General features: G+C 36.3%; 2 protein-coding genes across 8 annotated transcripts; one reads left to right on the plus strand and one right to left on the minus strand.

Annotated features, from left to right (window-relative positions):
* Positions 1-967: 967 nt before the first annotated feature.
* Positions 968-12,426, minus strand: LOC121858652 (transmembrane and ubiquitin-like domain-containing protein 1). Of its 7 annotated transcripts, none has more exons than XM_042355209.1 (6): positions 12,291-12,426; positions 7,359-8,359; positions 4,922-5,138; positions 1,407-3,826; positions 1,295-1,376; positions 968-1,251 (listed from the first exon to the last, which is right to left on the minus strand). In XM_042355209.1, the coding sequence occupies exons 2-4, from the start codon at positions 8,303-8,305 to the stop codon at positions 3,611-3,613; spliced, it is 1,380 nt and encodes a 459-aa protein (XP_042211143.1). In that variant the 5' UTR covers positions 8,306-8,359; positions 12,291-12,426; the 3' UTR covers positions 968-1,251; positions 1,295-1,376; positions 1,407-3,610. The 7 variants fall into 7 exon arrangements, with proteins under 7 accessions (XP_042211143.1, XP_042211139.1, XP_042211142.1 ...); XM_042355205.1 differs by lacking the exon at positions 12,291-12,426 and adding exons at positions 10,511-10,571; positions 11,935-11,975 and having other exon boundaries at positions 1,295-3,826; XM_042355208.1 differs by having other exon boundaries at positions 1,325-3,826.
* Positions 12,365-25,055, plus strand: LOC121858653 (E3 ubiquitin-protein ligase PPP1R11-like). The gene is made up of 4 exons (XM_042355210.1): positions 12,365-12,494; positions 18,004-18,112; positions 20,691-20,828; positions 24,132-25,055. Exons 1-4 carry the CDS (start codon positions 12,408-12,410, stop codon positions 24,149-24,151), a joined length of 354 nt encoding a protein of 117 aa, XP_042211144.1. The 5' UTR covers positions 12,365-12,407; the 3' UTR covers positions 24,152-25,055.
* The last annotated feature ends 274 nt before the right edge of the window (positions 25,056-25,329 follow it).

A 25,329-nucleotide genomic window follows, 5' to 3' on the forward strand; every position in this document is an offset into this window, starting at 1 on the left:
ATGTGTACAGTGGTGCTTGTATAAATAGATACAGCTCTCGAGTCTCTGTGTAAGATGCATCGCTTACTCGGAGAAAACAGTGGAGAATTCCACTGTAACACACACACAGCTCAATTCACGAGGCTCCTTGCATGCCCGTACCATATAGATTTTAAATATATTTATTTAACTACTGTAAACTTTTAGATAAGTTATTCAGGAATAATTGAGTAAAAAATGGCACTTTTAAATTAATTAAAACTGATTTTATACTCCAGTATACACATTTCTTATATTTTTCATAAAAGAATTGAGTCCCCATAATTATATTATATTAAAATATTTTGTTTAAGGGTCTTTTATTGGAAAAGTCTGGTAGAGAATTTATTCAGGATCATTATGGTATCCAATTCATCTCTCAATCACAATTATCAGATGCTCGAGTATTGGAGATAGTGAAGTGAGGAAAGCTACCCTGGGGGGAGAAAGTGACCGTGGGACCCCTCATCCCCCCCCCCCAAGGTTTGCTTCCTACCTAGTGTATATCACTGACTCCTCTCTCACTCATTCTACTGTAACTCATTCATGATGCAATATTATTTACAGTACTGTATTTGTTATACAGGTACATTAATTAGTATAGATAAGTTACTGTAATAATCTGTGTTTATTAATACCTGTACCCTTCATATGCAATACTGTATTTAATTTCGTAGGTAAAAACTAAAGTCACCAAGAAAGCATCTCCATATACAGGGAGTCCCCGGGTTAGGAATGGGTTCCGAATGGCATACAGTACTTAAAGAATAATGTTTAAAATCCCACTATACATCTAAAATGAAAGCAAAAAAAAATTATCGGGTAAATAAAATACAGTAAATTTAAAGTTTAACCTCGTTCGTATCGGCGGGCATTCGTCAGTACCAATGGTACCAAATTAATTTCTCTAACACAAATAAAGTAGGTGGTGTGAATAAAAATTCATAAACTCTTTTGCTAGCCATAAATATATTTGCTACTCAGCTTTTGTCTGCACTCAAGACATCTTCAGGTCATGAGACCCTTTAATCCCACACCCTGGCACTAGGTGACCTGATGCAATGCATGAGACCACCCGGTGACCTGACGCAATGCATGAGACCACCCGGTGACCTGACGCAATGCATGAGACCACCCGGTGACCTGACGCAATGCATGAGACCACCCGGTGACCTGACGCAATGCATGAGACCACCCGGTGACCTGACGCAATGCATGAGACCACCCGGTGACCTGACGACCACCTGGTGATGCATGCATGAGACCACCTGGTGACCTGACGCAATGCAAGAGACCACCCGGTGACCTGACGCAATGCATGAGACCACCTGGTGACCTGACGCAATGCATGAGACCACCTGGTGACCTGACGCAATGCATGAGACCACCCGGTGACCTGACGCAATGCATGAGACCACCCCACCTCCACTTGACATTAATCAGGTTAGGTTGGTAACAAGAAACCCACATCTCCACCGCAACACTTCTTAGGCTTTTTCTTAAAAGAATTGATTCCTCATCTTTATAATCGTGTTTTTGTGACTGTGAAGTGAGCAGTGTAACTTTGAAAATGTCTGGCAAGTGTTTTGTTCATTATCTTTAAGGCTAGGAAGTAGGTTACACCTCCAGTCCCCACTCTTCAGATTCCCCAAAGACTGTGTGGGACTCAGGTTGATGTCTTCACTCCACCTTAAGAGCCCCCTTAGCCTTGAAGGGGACATGTGATGACGACTAGACATCTTCTTAATGATGTGGTGAATGTTATTTAATGGTGTTGTAGTGCTATAGTAGTATTCTAGGAATACTACATATGAGTGTCCGACTAGCCAGGAATCTATCCCATTGAACCCCAAGTTATAATGAACTTAATTTATGATATTTCGACCTGCAATGAGGTTTTCAGGACCCTAACCCCATCGCAAATACTCTGGAGGTTTACCTGTATTACTATTGTGGACTTTTGACCAGTGATATATATACTCATGTACAATATTATAAAATGGTTATTCTCAGGATGAATGAGTCCCTGGCCATCCAGAAAGACAGACAGGTGGGAAACAAATGAGTTGTCTTCAGGTGCAAGGGATATTAATGAAAACAATAGTTCTTTGGGCTAATCCTAGTAACCACCACACAGGGAAAATCTCTGTAGGAAATAATCAATATATGAGATGAGAAAACTCCCCTAGCAAAAGAAAGGACAATAAATTGTAGAAATATCTGATATGAAGCTTCATTACTCATCTCATTTGAATTGATTCCAAATAAGAAAGTTTTAAAAGTGGATGAACAATCAGTTATGTCTTCAAATGACAAAGTGAAAAAAGTACCCTTGCAGATGAAAATGATCACTATAAGAGAGTAATTTACTAATGAGACAATAAAGGAACTTATGGCTTCAATCTTCATAAACAGATCACATCACTCCTTGTCAATGAATCTGTTAATGTAAATGTTCTAGGTTGGCAGAAACTCCCTCAGAAGAAACTGAGATGAAGGAAAAGTAATATCAGATTTAGGTAGAGCAAAAAAAAAAAAAACGCCAAAAATAAATACCCGGTAAATAAATCTAAAATAATTCCTGGCCAAGTTGTAGAGCAAAGTATGGTACTACATACATGTATATCATTTCAAACTGTAGTTAGTGAATACCCAATAATGCCTATGTTCCTAGCAAAAATTATATGGTGCTAAATTTATATAATGTAAAGACCATAAAAACATGAGTCGGTGATGTACTATATAATGATAACTTCTGATTTCAAACAGAGAATTGTGTTTATGTGTGTCAGGTAGGTTGATGGTACTGTGGTTTGAAGTACATATGCAAGGGCAAGTTTAATAACCATAGCTATAACCTACACAGCTGCACACCAAACAAAATTCTATTCTCCTTGGTATTCACTAAAATTTATGATGATTCTGAGCCTACATGAGGTATGACAGACATTCATTGTAGCTAGATAAATTGTGAGAGAGAAATTTGAAAACCCATGTTATTAAGTCCAATTGAGAAGACTGTCAGAGCTTACTTACACGACTTGGAGGTTAAAGGTACAGTGTACTGTATTTACCAAGCCTAGGTACTATTCTACTGTGTGCTACTTCCATTGATACATACTGGACTCAACACTCAACACCACAGAAAAAAAGTCATTCATTCAGTGGAAGGGTGCAGTGCACAGAGTAGAAATACCATAAAAAAGTTTATGGCTACTGTTCCAATATAAAATAGCTTGTTCAGCTATACTGTTCTGTATTCTCTATATATTCCATCTGCCATTCACAAACAATGCATTTTGATTACACTGTATGTTATCTACATCAGTAGCTAAGAGATCTTTAACTGTATGACACAAAGTATATGGATATACAAGCACAATAAACTGTAAAAAAGTAAACAAACAATCTCATAAATCAAACACTTTATATGCTAAAGATTTTTTCTTGCTTCAGAATTTTCTATGGGTGTAGAATGCAAAACTGTTACACCTTCAGATACTACTGTCCATCACCACATTAAATTTAGTCTAATCCAAATGATCAGACAAATTGAAACATTCTAAATAAAATTATATATTCAGTAGTTTTTTTATAATGTACTTTGTGTCTCAGTTTGTGGACGTGCTGATATCTGGGCAGAAGTTCCATTGTCAGGCACATGTTGCGTGATGTAGAGGAGGTACGTAGAAATTAAGAGCAGAGCCGTGAGAAACAGGAGAATGACAGTTGACATCGTGTTGAAGAGGTGTCCATATTCATAGCGAAGGTACCACATCACAACCATCACACAGTACAGTAAGGGTGCCTAAAACAAAACAAAAAAATAATATATATAATCACTTGCAAGGAATTGGAAGAATGTCATGACTTATTTTACCAAACTGAAAAAAAAGATGAAGTCCTTCAATTAGCTACCTTCAGAGATAACGGACAGGGACAATGAAACTTTGGAAGAATACGTCAGAGAATTCAAAGCTATTTCCCCATTGCTTCAAGTGAGGTAAGTTATAGCTACATACTATACACTATAAGAATGCTCAATGACTATGGAGTAAAAAAGACACGGGGTTTTATACATATTTTCATTCAAATTGAAAAACGAAAATGTTTAGAAGTCCCATGGACAAACATGTATTGTTTAGGAAGACTTGCCAAGCACCAGTTTGTATTTACTAGTCATAATGGATAATTCTGTTTTCAGTATTAAGTTAGTACTGTAAGTTGGAAAAGTGAACTTAAATGTTTGGTGTGGGTATCTAGGCCAGTGAGTTCTCACTTCCTGAAGAATATATTAAATAAATCCCATATTTTTCCCCTGATCTCTTATGGGCTGATCACAGGTGGACCAACAACACAAGCTGTATTGGTACTACTTGATTAAATTAAGAAGAACTATCATTGCTGTGGGTAGACTAGGTTGCAACCCACAGACTGGATAATCTCAAAAGTTTCTTCAAATTGACCCGAAGCCATAAAACTACAGGGGGTCCCGGGGCTACGAATGGGTTCCGTTCCCGAGGACGTTCGTAAGTCGGATTTGTAAGCAAGGCAGAATACATGCTATGTGCATACCATACTTACAGAACAATGTTTAAAATCCAACTACATCATAGCTTAAGTCCTTATATACATCTAAAATCACTTAATTTATGATAAAAAAGAAATAAAATGACAAGATACAGTTAATACTAAAAATTTCAGATTTAACCCTGATCGTATCGGCGGCGTTCGAGGACCTGCTGTACTTAGATTGGGTAACATATTGACTAAAATATCACCAACAATTGACAATTCTCTCCTTCATTGGATAATAAGCTAGTGATAAAATACATAAACTAATAATATGAAGCCATGGTGAATTACTGAGAATGAGGTGCACTATTACTGTAAAGGCATTTACCAAAAGTCCTGAGACGTAGGCTTCTTCTTCCTCTTGTGCTGCCAGTTCCCCTGACTGACCTCTGTTCATTTGCTGTGGTTGTGACACATGACAGTGTACCACACAATTGTCAAACAAGCCATACTGTGCAAGAGTTGAATTGTCTTGACTTAAGAGTTGACCATTGAAAATAAGTCGAATGCGTCGATTTGCATCCATTTCTATGGAGAAGTGTTGTCTGTAAAAAAAAAAGAAAAGAAGCAAAACAATAATACACATTCATAATTATCATTGTTGTATGGCCATTTTCCATGGTTGCGTGAGTTAGCCATGATTACCTGATGGCATGGTGTCCTGGTTGTTATCAGGCATCTCCATGGTGTAGATTAATATAATCTTTTTCTTTTCTATTTTTAATTTCTTTTTACTATCATGCTCAGTTTTGGTTAGGTTAGGTTAGGTTGGAGTTAGGCCATTTTGGTCACAGGATGGGGCCGTTTTGGTCACAGGGTGTGGCCGTTCTGGTTTGGGCTGTTTTCGATTGGGGCCGTTTTGTCTCGAAACCGACTTTCCCCAGCAGCAATGTATAAGATTTATTGCAGACCTACCTAACCTGACCTAACATCCTAGAAAATAAAGGTTTTATTTTGTTATCTTACTTTTTTGGGGTGGCAGTAGAGAGCAGTTGCAATAAAATGATGGAATTACTTGAAAATGGTAGTCAACATAAGTGAATAGTTTGGCATCACTGCATGCAGAGACAGCACTTTTACTGTAAATAAGACAAACCAACAAAACCTACCTATCCTAGGATAACAACGCATTATTTTAGGATATACAGGATTGTATTATGTACTGTAGGTAACTACAAGGAAGTTATTTGCAGCCTGCAAATTATATACTCAAATCCTCCATCTGCCTATTGGAATGAGCTTAAATAACTTTTTTGTATTCTTTCATAATAGGTAACTTTGAGCATACAACCTGAGACAAGAATGTCCCGAAAGGAAAGAAATATAGGTATAGCACACAATCATCATGGCAAACTTAAACAGTAAACTTTAATGTGATCTGACAGTTACCAGTACTGTATATAATACTGTATATACTGTACTTCAGGTAATATACTATACATCTGCCCCCAGTTGCTGGTCCCACCAAAAGGAAGTGTAAATATCATTCACCATACAGTAATTGATAGTTCTGTATATCCCATTCAGATCCCTGTATTTGCTAACCTCAGATATCATTATGTAAGCCAATATTTAATCATACCCTTTACCCATGATAAAATGGTGCTTTTACAGGCATTCATTGATAATTAGGGTACAATACAGTATTTGACCAAGTCATTGAATATGATATACAGTACAGTAGTGTAGTTTTGAATCTCGCACGCACCAGTGTGGTGGTGAGAAGGTAGCGTCGCCCACCCGCCTCACCCATGCGTTCTCAGCCTGCCAAAATTCAGTTTCACGCTTTCTACCTTGGTAACAACAACTAGCACTGCTCCATGGGTTATTTTTTCAGCCCAACATAAAAAATAAATAAATAAATAAAAAATAAAAGAAGTTTGGAAAACGACGTGCTGGTACTGCACCCAAGAAATCCCGTCTTTCTTTCTATTAGTTTAGACGTGAAAATTCAGGAAGTGTGGAATCTGGAGAAAGACAGGCAGAGGTGTGACCATGACAGTGATGTCACATAAGAAAGTGATGTGCCTTTGGACATACGGTGCAGTACGGTACTTGGCTAGTTTAAGTGTAGTTTAAGTGTATGTGTTTCAATTATTTAAGTGATAATTATGGCATTCCCATTGCTCATGGTGTCACAATCTGGCGGCCCCTCACGAGTGACATCACACCTTCAGTCAGCTGAGAGGACTGCCACTGCTCAGGATGTTCATCATTTAAGGATATTTTTTTTTATGTTTAATAAATGAGTATTCAAAGATGTAATATATTTTTAACCTGTACAGAACGTTAGTATGCTATTATAACACAAAGCTAGTAGTCTGCTCTGGTTCGTGCATAATGAAAGGCTCTACTGTATGAAGTTCACTGAAAAGGTGAGCGTAACTGAAAATGTGCCCTGGGAATATAGTGTCTATATACCATCTCACTTTTTGGAACACATCTATGACGTAAATCAGTGACTTTCTGTATTTGCTTACCTCAGACGTCTTTATGTAAACTAATATCCAACCATGCTCTTTTCCCATAAGAGAGGTCATCTGGTCTAAATATTTGACACTTCGATAAAATTAACTGGGAACCTTTTGCTTCATATATAGCCTCTTGGGTTCTTAAGTAAAGCACAGTACAGTACCTTCTCAACTCAATATCTTCCTTAATGATATAAAATTGTTCACTATAGCCATAATAGTACAGAAATTTTCTTGTGTCACCTGAAAACTATCATTGTGTAGTACAGTACAGTAATCAACATTTATTCTTACCTTTTAAAGCTTCCAACTTGCTCAGTCAGCAGGGCAAATACAAATCTCTGAGTCTCATCAAGGAATTTCAGGCGAATTCTTATACTGCCAGGTGGTCTCTTATCCTCCCCATCTTCCTTCAGAGAGGAAGTAGCATCTGCAGCACTCGATGAGGAAGAAAAAGTTTCGGTGGTTTTGACTACGGGAATATATGCCTCTTCTCCGACAGAACTATCTGAAGTTGCACTAATTTTATCTTGTGCACAACTCTGTTCATTTCTTACTTCTGTAGGTTCCAAAGCAATACCAGAAGATGCATCGGAGTGGGTTTCTGAACATGCAGTACTCCCTCCCATGGATATGAACTGCTGTAACCTTCTTTTCCGGACCTCCATCTCAGGTATGCTTTCTCTCAGTTTCTCTGAAGGTGATACATGGGACGGAATAGAAGAATCAGTGGACTGATTTGTGATGCTGCCTTCACTTGCTCCTTGACTGAGACACTGATCTGACTGTGCATTTCCTGATGTGGTGGTATTGTCTTTATTATCACTTTTCTGAACAGAACTTTTACTAATTTCATCTGACAGTGGTGTGCTCATATCACATACTTCCCCGTTTTGACTCCCATCTGTCAGTTCTCCACCAGTTCTCTGTGGCCCTTCCATTTCTGCTGCATCACTGACTTCCGATTCTCCACTTTCTTTCATTTGAGAAGTTGACCTTACAGCTGTGGCTTCCCCTTCTTGTACACTGCTGCCTTGAGTCTCTCTCTCACTCTGACCACTATCACTGTGAGTTCTTTCCCCCTCCCCTGTATTTCCACTCTGAAATACAACAACTGCTGTAGCTACCAATGGTTGTTCCCTCACGTTTGTTGACAACCATGCCGCTGCTATCACAATTGATACAACAATTATCACAAGAATGGCAGTCACTGTATCTTGTATACCTTCATAGCTTATCATTGTACTACAATCGTGGCAATGCTTGTTGTTCTGACTTCACTGTGGCTGGTAGTTCTGAAAAATACAGAATGACAGATTACAAACCCTATTAAAATACTTAAAGGAATATTTCTACACCAAGGAAAATATTCATAAGTTTATGATTGAAAATTAATCTATGAAAGTAGGAGAGGAAAGAGAAAGGAAGAGGAACTGTATAAATAAAAAATCAATGAACTTCTGAATCAACCACTTTTAAATTGTGGCTGTTAGGCTTCAATCTTAAGGCATAAAGTACTGTATATTAAAGATCATATGAACCAACTGAACCTGTATTTTTAAAAGAAGTAGTATACAGTATAGTTCAGTACAGTACAGTACCCCTGTACATATATTAAGTTTCAAAATACAGGAGATCCCCGGGTTATGAATGGGTTCCGTTCCTGAGGAAATTCTTAAGTCTGATTTCTACATAAGTCGGAACACACGCTATGTGCATACCTCACTTACAGAATTATGTTTAAATTCCCACTATATCATAGCCTAAGTCCTTATGTACATCTAAAATCATTTAAAACAGAAGAAGAAAACGAATGACAAAATACAGTAAATGAAAAAACAAAAATTTGTCATCAGGTAAATAAAATACTGTAAATTTCAAGTTAAACCCCCCTTGTATCGGTGGGTGTTCGTAAGTCAGGGACCCCTGTACATTGGAACACAATTAGGACAATACTCAAAGAGCTCCACATTTTTAAACAATTTATTGAATATAAAATATGCCCGATTTACACCAACAAGAATGCAACACATCCCTTTTTTCTAGAATTAAAAGTTTCAAAATAAAGGTGGAGGATTTGCAAGTTTTGTCATTTTGGCTTTTCTTAGTTCTTGTTTTCAATAAATATGCTCCGTCCACCCAAGAATTCCATATATTGTACATTAAACTTTCACAAACACATCCCAGTGTCCAACCAGATGGTTTCTAGTGCCTTTCCATACCTTATCTAACCTAACCTAACCTAACCTGATGGAGGAATTTGCAATTTTTTTAATATTATTTTTGTGATTTTTCAATCCAGAAAATGAATGTGTCAATGCCATATTAACTGTTCACATTATATAATTTGTCATAAATAAGATAAACCAACCAGGCCTACACATCCAAGGATGGAAGTAATGTACAGTATTTTATTTTAGGTCAAGTTTGGTAGGTTAATTTACAGGCTATTATTCCAAAACCACCATAACAACTTCCCCCAAGAAGATCACTAGTTCCTATCCTCCTCCACAGTGGGTGAGTATAATGACCAAATATGGTTAGGTTAGATTAATTTTGGTTCTTCTGGTTGTTTTTAAACCCACATTTTCCCTCTGTTTTAAATCTCTGTCCACTTTTGGTGAGATTACAATTGACAGGGTAAGATGGGTCATATTTCAATACACTAATTATACATTTCCCCAAACTTTCAATATCACCACTATATTCAGCATAAAAAAACTACTGTACATTAAAAAAAGTTGCTATATAGGTGGAGCAGCTAGTTAGCACCAGAAGGATTTTATGGAATGGCACCAAATTTTCAGTTGTTTGGATGATACTAAGTAAGAAAATCGAAATGATAATGTACAGACTCTACTAGAACCTTACCTAAACTACCTAACCTGTGCATTTAAATTTTTGACATGTAAACAAAGATCGTGGACGTTTCCACATAGCAGATGATATAAACCAAAACTTGGTCACCACAAGATATTCAACAGTGCCAAAATTATGGTAGAGGTAAATTTACTGCCATATGATCAGTGTTTGCAGTGTTTTTACCGTTATTTCCCTCTCCTTTCATTCCCTGCCCACTAACAAGTAATTGATGATCAAAGGACAGGCTAAAAAGAACACAAATACTACAATGTTGTCATTTCGATTTTACTATTTAGTATCTTTCAAAGAACAACTGTGGAAAATATGAATAAGATATATAAACACATTCAGGTGCTAACTGTCTGCTCCACCTTTACCATTGTTGCTTCTCATGCCTAAATTCTATGCTGGTTCTTGCAGAATAATTACCAATTTACATTAGGTTAGGTAAGGCATGGAAAGGTCACTGGGAAGCAGTTTTCAACGGTTAAAGCATAAATACATTATGGCATCCTTCACATGTTAGGAATACTCCTAACATAACCAATTTATGATAAATCATTTATACAGTATACTGTACATACCATAACAGCTGCTGGAAGTGTCATGAGTATGTAATGGTCACTGGGAAGTGTTTGGGTGTTCCTGTCAATGAAATATTTCATGCTCATATAAACAGTGCATAAGAACATAAAAAAATAAGGAGTCTGCAATAGGCCGGTTGGCCTGTGTATGACAGCTCCTGTCTTGAGTTACTACCACTCTCTATCATCCATGAATCTATCTAGCCTCCTTTTAAAACTTTCCAGCATTCCAGCACTTACTACAAAGTTGCTAAGCTTGTTCCACTCGTCCACCACCCTATTTGTGAACCAGTTCCTTCCTATCTCCCTCTTAAACCTAAACTTATCCAACTTAAGTCCGTTGCTATGAGTCCTATCCTGCTCGGATATTATAAGAACTGTACCTAAATACTGTATGTCATTGTCAGGAGGTGGCACATCAATGTAAATTAGTGCTTAGAATAAAAAAAAAGTTGTCAATATAACAATAACTGCAAATCCTCCACCTGTTTTGGGGATATTCTTGAGGTATGAAACAACTTATCTATTATAAAAAATAATGTCTTAAGTTATTGGTTAATTAAGACCCCTGTTCCACACTATTACCATGAAAGTAAAATACTAATACCACAAAATAACGAAAAAGTCTCACATTAAAATGATAACATACTGGACATAGGTACGGCAGTTGTATTGACTAATTATGTTGTTAATGGTTAGGTTAAGTTAGGTAAAGAAGGCCATCTCTGTAACTATCATTGTATAGTCAGCCCACCACGCACGTGCATACGGGTGCCGTACCAATGGACATCAACGTTTCACATATGGCTGCAGTACCTACAATATATCCACTACCAAATGATAAGTATTATATAACAACATGATATCGCAAAACATAAATGTTGTTCTTATCACATGAGAATAAAACTCCAGTGACACTGCAATAGTTCATTAGCTTTAAATATTATTGAACATGTAATGAAATACTGTACTCAATTTTCAAAAGGTCATAATACTCTTTAAGGCATACTACTGTATTACTAAATATTCTATGCAAATGAAATGACAATAAAAACTAAAATCTTGCTAAATACCCAAGCCAAGTCAGGCTGACAACACAACATTCATTTCCTTGATATCCCTGACAAAAGATCTAGTACTGTATTGTCTCACATAACATTACCAGTGTTACTATTTAATAATACAAAATTCATGAAGACATAAGACTGAGATGCAAGAACAATTTACGTAGTAGATATCTGGGTTCTTACCAAGACTCTAGAAACTGCCAAAATATCAAATTGCCACCCGACAAATTATATAAAAAGTAAAATAAAAAAAACAAATACCCTTTACTGTCACAGGTAAGAACTGATAACTTAATTGTGGTTACTACACTAAAGGTTATAAGACGTTCAACAAGTGTAAGTGGAGCACGACCATACCTAAAACCTGCCAAAAGATCACCATCACACACAGAGGACAGTTTTACTTTTTACTTTTTTTTTGTATTCTCTCTAGCAGTGTTTACCTACATCTTGCCACTGCGGGTTTTACTTGCGTCAGAAAATTATGTCCATTTTTCGTTCTTTGGTAAAATAATACCTATCACATATAACACTATCGTCCATCAATACATATCTATAAATAAAGCCCAAAAAAATCCACATCTATTTCAAGGTTGATTGTTGTTTTTTTTTAGTGTAGGAAGGACAAAATACTATTGACCTTCTTTTGAGAATGATGTTTGATAAGAGAAAACGGATCACAGTTCACAGGTAATCAGCTGAGTTTTGTTTACCTTGAGAAGAGAGGACTGAGGAGGGGTTCAATCTTAGTCTCTCTCTCTCTCTCGTAATTGTTGGCGTGGCCGGCTGTCTTTCCTCTTCTTAACTCACTCCATCTACACTACTCGGCCATGGCTACTTCAATACCCAGTGCTGTCTCGGGGTCGTCCAGCACCGTGGTAGAGTCCGAGACACCACACCTCGGCGCTGAAGAACAGGTGAGACTTCTCCTAGGGTTAAATTTATGTCAAGTGTTGGACAGGGACTTGGAGAAACACATTCACATGGATAAATAAGTGAGACCTAATGCCTTAAATACACTTACGGCTAAAGAACCAGTTTTATATATATACATATAAATATATATATATATATATATATATATATATATATATATATATATATATATATATATATATATATATATATATATATATTTATGCAAGTAAATCGCTGTATGTGATACATGGAAGTTTAGAAATACATTTGAATGGCAGACTATACTGTACACTAGATATTGTTGCTTGTAGTGGATATTTTCATTTTGATAATGTGGTGTGTTATTTCAAAGATAAATATTCTGTATTTTGATGTGGTCAATTGTCAATAGACTGATTATAATTTACAGTTAACTTGTAATAGTGTAGCTAGTTGATTGTGAATATTATATTCATCTCTTATTAAAACGAGCAATGTGTTTACGGATTACCAATATATTAATACGAAGATGCAAAGTGATATTTTAATCGTGATTTAAGCTATTTCATGAATTGCATTAAATAAAACACTGAAAGGTATAAGAGAAACATAATACTCAAGGATATCACCAAATAACCAGTAACTTTACAAAATATTTCTATAGAAGAAAACTTGTTTCTTACCTCAAGAATATCCAACACCAGGTGGAGGAATTATATATTATTATTATTATTATTATTATTATTATTATTATTATTATTATTTTAATTGTGTGGGAGTTCTACTCACCCTGTAGTTTTTGTGTCCAGTAAATACGATCCATCACCCATGGGTACCACATTTCTGCTTCAACTGTTGACAAACACTTCCCAGTGACTGAAGGAATGCTGCCCAGTAACCTTCCTATACTGTTCTTTACCTAAACAAACCTAACCTAACCCAAAATAATAAAATTCCATTTTTGGATAGGTAGGTTTGGTTAGTTCATTTTGTCTATAACAAATCATATAAAGTAAACAAGTCAGTGAGGTGTTGTGTTCATGTAAAAAAACAACAAACAAATCACTAAAACGATAGGTAGTGGATATTTTGCCATGACCAGTTAAGTTCCTAATAACACTTTTTTACAGTGAGTGCACTCTGATTGGCTAATCATCCATTACCGGCGAACAACGCGAGAATATGTGACCGTTACTCTGGTGGCATTTGGCATTTATTTCACCGTGAGTCAATCGTTGTGTAGGAGTTGTTCGAGTTTGCTCATTTTTCCACAAATGTCTTATTATTATAAAAGAAGCAACATTTACGAGAACCTAATAGAACCTGACATAACCTACCAAACTTTACCTAACTTCCCTGCCTGGGGGGGGGGGGGTAGACCCCCCTTTATATTAAACAAAGTTCTTAGCCAATCAGAGCGCACTCATGGTAAAATAGCGTTAGTAGGAACTTAGCCGGTCACGGCAAAATATCCACTTTGAAAACAATAACATGAAAATACTGTACGTAGTTCCTCCACTTGGTTTTATATATTTTTGAGGTAAAAAACTAGTTTTTGCTTTAGAAATTTTTTGTATAGTAGCTGGTTATTTGGTGACAGTATCCTAGAGTACCTGTATTATCAAAATAAATTAACTAGGAAAAAGTAATTTTTATGTTTTGTTTATAGGAATTTAGCAGTCCTCCTGAAATGTGAAAGTCTTCTAAACCAACAGGAAACCATAGTAGCTACATGTATCATTTGATTTTATTATTAGTTTCTGCTAATACCTGTAGTGTATATTAACTTTATTAATCTGTAAGATTCCTAATTATTAAGTCTACTACAGTTAACTTTTCAATGTGTCATCATTCTTCTACATCCACCATATAGGTTACCTGTACTCCTCGAACTCAGGTGAGGACAAATAGACTCGTCACTCACCACCATGCACACAGTCACTGAGACAGTTGCTTGATTATCCAGTTTCTCTTTTCAGTATTTTTAAATTTCATGTAATATTTAGAATACTAACACATTCTGTTGAATAGATTATTTGGTAAAGAAGATTTTTGTTGACAGATACTGTACTTTACTGAACATGTACAGTACTGTAGTTATGGTAGATAAGCTTTTTTTAACAAACTGCTTTTTTCATATATAGTACTGTACAGGTATTTGTGTATTTATATATTTACTGTACGTATATTAATCTTTGTTTATGTTTATATAATAATGTACACTACTCTTATAATTTTAGAGTTTCCTGTTAATTCATTTTAGTGCTGTTTTCTTACACTTTCTGGGCTTTCATCAGGATATGTAGTTTCACCTCAGTGTTAAATCCTTCTTTTTTATGGGTGATGGGTCTGGCCCACAAGTCTCTGCTTATAGCTTGATCCTTTATCTTCCTTCTTTAATGAATTGTATGAGGGAGGAAGAAAGATTTTTTGTCTGTGTCTGTTGTTTTATGTTTGTCATGTTTAGGTTTTTAGAAAACTTTTTTTTTTAAGTAAACAGTTATGAACTGAGGTGCATGTACTACTCGGTAAGACTACAGTTCTTGTGGAAGTTGATTGTGTCTGTGGTCTGTCTCATATCTTGTTGATTAATAACCTAAATATACCGGGTAGTTGTGAGAATGGTGTAGAAGTGTACGGTATATCTTGTGATAATAGGCAAGATAAAAATTGATTTGCTGTGTTGAGTAATAAAACAATATTTTATTTCCACATGTGCTTCTTTCCTACTGTATTGATGTATGCAAGAAGAATTCCATGTATATCCCATAACTTACTTGACTGTGTAATAAATAAGATAAGATAATGCTATCAAATCCATCACACTTATCTATGTCAAGGGCAACTTAATGTAGAATTGGTACATATATTTTAGTTGTTAATTTAAATTTTGACATTCAAACACAAATAGAACATTAGAACAGTACAGTATATATAAAACAAGCACAGCTATTCAAACACTTTCAACTTTATGCTAATTGAGAAACATTCCTGTATACAGTATATTATGCATGCAGGTTACATACACTTACTGTACAGGTAGATATTTTTACTTTGTTCAGATTTATTCATTTATTACTGTTGTTTTAATTTACTGTATGTATTTTCTCAGGTAAGTTTACATTTAATTTTGCAATATCAAGTCTTACATCTTGAAAGTTACCATTTGCTCGCCTTAATATGAGGCCAAGTTTTTTTTTTTTTTATTATTATTATTATTATTATTATTGCCCCTCCCTTCCCTCTCATACTTTCTCCAGCCATGACACTTTTCCCATCTTATTTAGTGTTCCTGGGTACACTTTTGACCTTCACATCTGCTCCTATTTACTGATTCACCCTTCCTGCTTTATTCACTTATTAGATAGTGACACCATATTATATTTTATTCTTTTATATATATATATATATATATATATATATATATATTTATATATATATATATATATATATATATATATATATATATATATATATATATATATATATATATATATATATATATATATATATATATATATATATATATATATATATATATAAACTAAATAGTGGGTTCCTTTACTCAATATTACATAATTATGTAAATGAGGGGAAGGGAGACCTTGAGCCTGTCCAGCCCACTGCTCTCAGGGCCATAATTTTCCTACAACTGCTTGTGTAGTTTAAATGACACTGGACCAAGATAGTACTAATGTTGAGGGTGGGATATTGTGTATGATCCCTCCATTGTTCTTGATAGTTTTGTCATGAGAAATCACATGTATGTAAAGGGCAATTTCAACTATCAACACTGAGCCAACTACTGGCTACCTATTTACTACAGTACTACAATTATGTTGTCGATTTAGATGCCAGAAACTCTGCTGTTGACATTTCCTGTGTGGCACTTTTACTTTCAGATACAGTCTCTCTCTCTCTCTCTCTCTCTCTCTCTCTCTCTATATATATATATATATATATATATATATATATATATATATATATATATATATATATATATATATATATATATATATATATATATATATATATACTCTCTCTACTCTCTCTACTTTCTCTACTCTCTCTCTCCTGTACAGTACAAAGTGTCCTGAGGCCAAAGGGAGCACATGCTTCCTTATCTGTCTTTGAAAAAGCAAAAAACTACAGCACATTGATTTTACTTGGCAGATGGGTTGAACATTCTCCAAGGATGAGCTGATTTTAGATAGGAGAAAGTAGGTCAGATATTAAACTACAGTCCGTGTCTGGTCAAGGTCACAGCATGGTTGAAATGAGCAAGTTCTGCCCATCATAGCAAATATATAATAAAAAAGTAGGTTAGGCTAGTATAGTTGCTGTCCAGCTTGGTGGAAGAGTGTATAATTAGGTCAGGCTTGAATAGTGTGTTGTGTTGCATTTAGTGAAAAGGTGTAAAAGTAGGATACTGTAATTCTGTCCAATGTGGTTGTAACTGTGTAAATTGTGTTTAGTGTGCAGTAGTGGAGGAGAACTGAAGTAGGTCAGTCTTGTTGTTGTGCGGTCACATCCTAATTTCATCCCTGAAGTATATTATTTCCTCCATAAGCATTTATTTTTTACTATTAATTAAATAATCTCTAGACATTATAAAAACACTGACCTATCACAGATGCTCACCCTAAACCATGGTGTATGATCACCAGTGACTCGGAACCACCAACCATCTTCACCACATACCGATAAACCAACCATCCATTTGCACCACTAACTCCACAAACCATCTGCACTACCAACTATTTACACCACTAACACTCTCCTCTACCACCACTGTATCACCAGTACACTTCTACAGACCTTACTGAGTAGTTTAACAACCTCCTGTGCAACATTGTGAGACTTACCTTCACACCACCACCTGGACACATTTACATGCTGACCCTGCTGACTTACAACCCCCTTGGCAAGGATACCTGGCTTTCAGTTTGTGACCCTTACTCACATTCCTTCACCAATAGGCAACCAGATTGCCTTTCCATCCATTATCGTACTGCAGTGTGTATTTACTCATGCTGGCTATGGTTCCACAACTTGCTGGCATTTATTGTCAGTAATCAGAATTGTTATTTTATTTTTGTCATTGTTCACTGTACTGTGATGTAACTAATTTTTATAATTATGTAAGTACTGTACATGGTACCTTGTGTGAGGTACAGTACAGAGTATTTCATAATGTAATTTCATACTAAGTACAGTACAGGAATTACTGTAGTGTATTGTACTGCATCTGTTATTTCCTAAATACCAGGATTCTTAGAGCCTACCCATTAGAATTGGAAACCAGTCCCAAGAGGCCCTAACACTTATATTTTGGTTATGGCCTGTTGGAACTGGGACCCATTTGACCTGCAACTGGTTCTACACAAGCCATGAAGTTTGCACTTCATGGGTCATAAACCTCAGTTTCATAGACTCAGTTTGATCATTTGTTTTACAAGAGAATACAATACCTTTTTCATACAGTATTTTGTTGTGAAATGTTTTTAAAACTATGAGCTTACATTGCAGGTTTCTAGCGGTGTTGTGAGGCTGAAGCTGCACAAGCCAAGAACGAAGAAGGTTAGCTGGACAAATGATACAATTGATAATGAAAATATGGGCAAGAAGAAATCAAAGTGTGAGTGATAATGCCAGTTAAAAGTACCTTTCATGGTAAAGTGGAGGGTGGTGGAATAAGAAACAACATAGATGTTCTCTCACCCATTGTCATTTGTTCCTTCTATCTGTTTTAACCATCTGCTTTAGTAAATGGAGTTATGTTCTGAGGCTTAAAAGAATTAATTTTTTACAATTGTAGAATTTATTACCTGTGCATGCATGATACATGGTCTGTATGTCAACTTTGTTCTAACGAGGATATCCACCTTATCATGTTTGATTATAGCAGCTAGACTACCTCAGAACGGTAGTTATCTTTCCGTCATCATAGTTGGACCTCGGTCATAATAAAAAAGTTTTTCAAAGGAACTGAATGTTGTTGGGGTGTTGGTAGTATACATCAGTAACACAAAAATCTCTATTGTGTCCTGGATTCAGTTCCTGGCTTGGGACAGATGTGAGAAGGGTGTTATCTTGTTTGACACTACCAAATATTGCAAGTGTTCTTCAGATAAGTCAGTTTCCATGTGTACTTACACTGGACGATAAAGGTCATCTAATATACTATAGGATTAGGCGTGTGTGTGTCTGTTCTGGGCAGCCGAAACGGCACAATCGTTTTTCATCAAACTTGGTGGAAAAATTGCAAAAAAAATCGTAGAGTGGAACAAACTGGTCCCATGTCGATGGTTTCTTTAGGAAGGCATTAGTTGACAATTTTATTTACGATGGAAAACGATGCAAGTCTACGGACTTGGCGCACCCTAATTAACCATGCAGGTTTGGCACTCCCTCAGTCGCTGTATGCTGTCACGAGCGTTCAAACTCTCACAAGGGCACGAACGTGCCCGCGATCACTTGTAACATACTAGCAAAGAATAGATCAAGATTACAGTAAGCTAGTGAGTGGTGAGATGATATATAAATAAGACAGAATGATCACTGGACCAAGATAGTTTCCCCCTAAATATACTGTTGCCTTACTTCAGCCATTACAAATATACTATTACTGGATCTAACTTCTGTGCTTTTTTTTTCACTTGACCTTCAATGTGGCTGTTACCAAGAGCCACATTAACAAGACAAGTTTTTACATACAGGTATCTAGCTTTTCAAATTACGACAGAAACTACAGTAATTTCTTCGTTAACCAGAATCTCCTATCCAGTAACGGGAAAATATTTTTTTAGCATTCTGAGAAATGCAAGGAAAAATCCCTCCATTCCGGGTTTGGGGACGAATTTCCAAGATTGTATCATATTTCAAATGTAGGGACATGTGCCTGGCCCTAAGGAAGATGTCAGTTGCTTCATTTTACAGTACAGGTAGTTCTGCTATAACGCGATAATTGTGTTCTTGTAAAATATCGTGTTATAGAAAATCGCGTAATAGAAATAACAGGGCTTATGGAGAAAATAGGGTTAGGTGCAGATTACTCGAAATCGAAAAAATTTAGTAGTTAGCCTAACACAAAGGATAGCACAGTCTAAATAAATGTTACATTCATATCTAATAATGAAATCATACAGTAAATGTAATACTTTACCTTGACAAAATATGAATGTAACTTGATGGGGGAGAAGGGTGATTTTGAGGTTGATAACATCGAGCTTCTCTTCAAGTGTTATATCCTTTCTTTTACGATCATCACCGGGAATTCTATCACCAGAACGCTTCTTGGAGATATTCTTCTTTACCATATTCACAGTTAATACCACAAAATTGGAGAAATAGTAAGCAAAAATCGCGTTATAGCAAACAAGCGTTCGCGTTATACAAATATCGTTCCTAATTCATAAATCGCGTTAGAGCAAATTCGCGTTATCAAAACACGCGTTATAGCAGAACTCACTGTACGTATTTCATTGTGTGGGATTTAGGAAAGGATTTAAAAGACCCTTTACTTTCATGGTTGAACATGGGGCATAAGAGAAAACTTCCTTGGTTTTTAATCCAAAACAGTCCTAAAGGGGCTGAAATAACAAGCTTCTACTGTATCTCAACAATGAAAAAGATAAATTTTCCAAATGATTCTCAGGAGGTTTGCTTTTTTTAACGGAATAATTAAATAACTACCATTCTGGTGTACTGTGCTGTAGTCTAAAAGCAGTACTCAGTTAGGATAAGACTGTATGGATATATTGGATACAACAAAGGTGATTTATGACACCATCTCCTTACCACTGATCATAACATGGAATTTCAGGATGAACCCTTCATTTGCTGTAATTTTCCCAGTTCCTTTATTATTACTGTATTTGCTATCACTGTTACATTTGAAATGCCTGATTACAACTTAAAACAATAATACAGTACTGTATTTTCCACCATATAAGATGCACTTTAAAAAAAAGTTTTAAATAATCATCTTGCGCTTTATTGACGATGGTTAACATGAGGAGAATGTGATCATCAGTAGTAAAATTAACCCAGACTCCTCCTCTGAGACATTGGTTACCAGATGACCCTAGAATTAATTACACAGGATCACAAATTACTCAAGAAGGAAAACAAAGTGAAATAAATGCAAATGTAAAAGCCCAAAGTTGGTGAATCCATTTGCAGTACTGTTTACTTTTCAAAATCTCCCATCTCAGGTTGTTGTGTTTACGTGAAGCCACATGAAATCAACGACAGCAGCTCGGACTCAGACGACGAGTGTCAACATTGCTCGGGCCACGTAGAGAAGAAGAAGAAAAATCAACCACAGTCAGAAGAATCACATGGCAATGAGGGTATGGAAATTTAAACTTTAAAACATCTTTTATTTACTGCTAACACTTTAAGGATAGTTCAGAAGAGAAGCCAATATGAGTTGCCCAAATAATCACTTCTCTGAGATGAAAAGGAATTGACTTTTATTCTCCTGGTGGTTCTCAGTAACTAAGTGTATATGTACTGTAACCGGATATATTGATCACTTGTGCATCCTTAGCTCCCCATCATCCTTTTATAAATGTGTTTTCTGTTAGTTTTGTTTTTATTTTGCCCATGAAATACATTTAAGGCAATTGGGGAAAGAATGACGAACATGCCAAAATGATTTTATGAGATAATTGCAGTTGAAATTGGCATTTCTAACTTATTTCCCGTGTACCTCTGTAATCCACGACATGATTATGATGAAACTGATGTAAAAATTACGAGAAATTTAGTCGAGTTTAAGGATATGTAAATGAATCTTGAACCGCGATTATCTCACAAAATGATTTAGGGGTATTTGTTACAATTCCCCCGAGCGCCGTATATGTTTTAATATTTTTCTCTATCGGTGTTAAGACTGGTGGATACAGCAAAACTTCACTAATTAAAGCTATACTTGTTACTGTACATGTGGTAAGGGTGGGTTAAATTAGCTGATAATTTATATAAAAAAGAATACAGTATAGTCTGCATTTACGCAGATTTGGTTTACGCGTTTGGTCATTTACTCGGCACCTTGCCAGAATGAAAATTTTAAGTTACGCGGTTCATTCCATCATTTACGCGGGAAGCGGCGCCTGGAGGGTGCGCAATAGGTCGCTCTTACGTTATTGCTGACGCCATTTGACGTATCGGACTGTGATTGGGCCACGCATCCTTACCTCCCTCCACTGCTAGCTTTGATTGGTCTAGTGTAACATGACGTGCCCTGCCACCAGAGGGAAGAAGTCGCTGACCTAGACGGGCCAGTCTCATTGTTCTCAGTTCTCCGCGTATATACTGTTCTCTCTTGTGCCCGCTATTCCCCTCACAATGGTTTCCGCTGGACCCCCACCACCCCCGAGAAACCTTGAACTACCTGGACCAAGCCATGGTTATGTGAAGGAAGTCATCGAGTTGGGGAGAAAATCAAGCTCATGCTTGACAAAGAGACAGTCAAGCATCGGTATGAAGTGTCTAATAACCTTCGGTCTAAAATTATGGAGCCGTATGTCCAGATGTATCTCAACAACATCAATGCTAGTCGTCAACGTAGTATTACGAACTTCTTTGCCCGCAACCCATCACAACCACAGCCAGCCCAAGTCAGTGATAGTGACAGTGAGGATATGGACTTTGAGGGGTTTGTCAGGGAGGCCCTGCAAACCTCTGTGAATAGTGATAGTGATTCACCGGAGGGCCACTAATCTGCCCTCTGCCTCGGAACTAGCCGCCATCCACGTGTGCCGACCCATCTCTTCTACTAATGTAAGTGTTAAACACCTTTAGATTTGTACAGTAGTGTAGTTTTTTATTTAGATATTATGTGTGCGTCAATACCATCATAAAATTATGATGTTATTTTTACTACAAGGTACCGGTACGTATTGTGTCGGAAAAAGTGGAGTTTGGGAGCCGGCCCAGTCTCTATTTCAATTAATCCCATATGTAATGTTATTTCGTTTACGCGTTTCTCGTTTTATGCGGACCTCCACGGGTTCAATTGACTGCGTAAATGCAGACTATACTGTACTGTACAGTACTACTGTACAATTTCAAGTGGCTTTAAGTGTATCGAGAGAACAAAGGTTGGTGTTGACCAGACTGGCCAAACATGGTGGGCTTGGCAAGAATTATCATGATAATTTGGAGCCCCTAATCTTCATCTTGTGAAATTACAGGAAAATTCATAAACTAAACTACATAACTATTTATGGATGACCAGGACTAGAAAAAGTACTCAAAAATTATTACTGAAAGCTAATGTGTACTCTTCCAAGGGATAATTTTTCTTCTGTAAAAGTACTAAGTAGTCTTCTTCAAATGACTACAAGTAAAAGAACAGATTACCTCATCTGAAATTTAATCAGATTCAGATTTGCCTCACACAGTGTAGGGGCTAGTTTATTGGGCACTCCCATACATTCTTGGAGGATACAGGTACCCTCTATCTCCTATTAATAGCTGGCTTTAGTATTGGGAATAGCTAGGTTCTAATATATGATTATAAATGGTGAATTGATTCTGAGATCTCATTTTATAACAGTCAGGACTAAACAATTGGCATCTCTACCTGCTCCCTCTAAAGTGCTTAAGTGAGTTGGATCTTGGAGCTTGGTACTTTAGATACCTTCTTACGGCTGATGTTAAAAGCAATAATGGATTGGACCATTCATGTTTATGCCTTGCAGCAATACTCTTGGACGTCTCCACTTTTTTGTGTACCTTTGTGCCAAAAGGGTATCCTTCAGAAGTGGTAAGAAGGTGAAGTACCTTTATTATAAAAAAATTGAATTATATTTTTGTTTAACCCTTAACTGGTGGCTATAGATTCCCTACTTCATCCCATATGATAAAAAATGGCATGCAAGGAACATGAAATATCCACTGATGATGGCCACCATCCCAACAGCTAACTTATACAGTACTTGATGATGGCTGGCATTTCAGGGTTAAGATCTCAGTCACACAAGTCTGGGCAAGAGAGTCTTGAGGGTCCTACCTCCTAGACATGTTGCCTCATCAGAATTGCTTGATCCAAATTTGGTTTGAATGTAATTTCAGGATCAAGCCACCATTTTTGTGTTTTAGGTTTAAAGCACCAAGTTTTATGTACAGCGTTCATCTACAGGCACAAGGTAAATTAAGTATAAAAACTGAGAATTTACATCTCTTAGCAAGTAATACTCCAATTTTCTCAGGTTATGGGAGTCAACGTGCATCTTGAGTATTAACGCCCGTATTATTAAACAACATCTTTCCTTGAAGAGGGTCGTCGTGTTTCAACCCGAGTTTTAAACTAAATGAGTCCTGAGGGACACCACAGTACAGTACTTAACGGGGTGGTGTGGCAGAAAAATTAACTAATTCCAATATTATATATTGATTTTATTGGAATTAGTTAATTTAACCACCACACCACCCCGTTAAGTACTGTACTGCGATGTCCCTCAGGTCTCATTTAGTTTAAAACTCGGGTTGAAACACGATGACCCTCTTCAAGGGAAGATGTTTGATAATACAGGCGTTAGAGTCTTGAGTATTACCACTGTACAGTATTTAGGTAGAAAAGGACCAATTTAATATGTTTAACTGTTGTTCCTTCTCAGTTTCTTAGTGGACCATTTTCTTTTCAGATCCGTCTGGGGGCAAATGAACATTAACATGAAATTTCTTACACAGTAATTGATTGACTTAGATAATAACTGCTGTACTGTACTCATGTCATCTTCCTTTACAGTTTGTTGTAAGAGGAATGCAAATAGATGAAATGGGGTGAATTGTCATGTTTTGGAATGTATATGAGTATTTTCCATACCAAATACTGTACCACTTTACTCCCTAGAGTAGATGTTACTGTCACTATCCTCTACCAGGGCCAAATGTAGCTTCCAAAAACATATGAAAACTGAAACTTTAAATATTTATTTTTCTTAAAAGCTCGTAAAAAAGACATTGTTATAATACACAATGGTTCAGTGTGCAATTTTTTATAACATGCAAGCGTGTAAAGGTGGAAGGTTATTTGGCTTGTTAGTAGAGTACAGTAGGAAGTATTTCAAACATAATGGGACAACACATGTATATTTGAAATGCAGTAGACAGTATACTGTATATGTTAAACCAAGTTTGAGTGACTGTTGATTATTCTACCTTGTGGACTACAAGTGATGAAAGTGGTACTGGCTTCCAGGTTGTGGGAGTGAAATGTTTATGTACTATAGTGGAGGATATTTTTGATAGAAAGTTGTCAATATGCATTGCATATAGTTAATGGTTGATACACAAGTGCTGTATATAGCTCGACTGTTACTGGAAAAAAGTATTGATTGTTTGACTATGATGGGACACACATTACCCATTTTATGTACTCTTGTCTCCAGAGATGATGCATAGAGTATGTCTTGCACACTCACTTTTGAAGAATTGTTATGCTATTGTTTGCTTTTGAATTTATAATTTTTTATATTTATACAGTGATCCCTCGGTTAACGAGCGCCTCGGTTAACAAAATTTCGGTTAACGAATTACCTTCTATAAGATTCTTCACTTCGGTTAACGAGCAAATCCTCGATTAACGAATTCCTTACGAGCGCCCCTCAACATGTTTTCGCTTGCTCACTAGTTGTCGTATTAGTCCGCCAAAACAGTAATCGGTTCTAGGGCTTAAATTCCTTACCATTTTAGTAAATATCAAGAAGGCTGTATTATTCAATCATTTTAAAAGTTTTACATTAAATTTTTTTGTCATTTTAACAATTATTGAACATAATTGAAGTACTGTACAGAAAACTAGTTTTATGCGCGCCAAACAGCCACTCAACACACCAAGCT

The sequence above is a fragment of the Homarus americanus genome, unplaced genomic scaffold, assembly GCF_018991925.1.
Source record: "Homarus americanus isolate GMGI-L3 unplaced genomic scaffold, GMGI_Hamer_2.0 scaffold74, whole genome shotgun sequence".
NCBI classification, from domain to species: Eukaryota; Metazoa; Arthropoda; class Malacostraca; order Decapoda; family Nephropidae; genus Homarus; species Homarus americanus.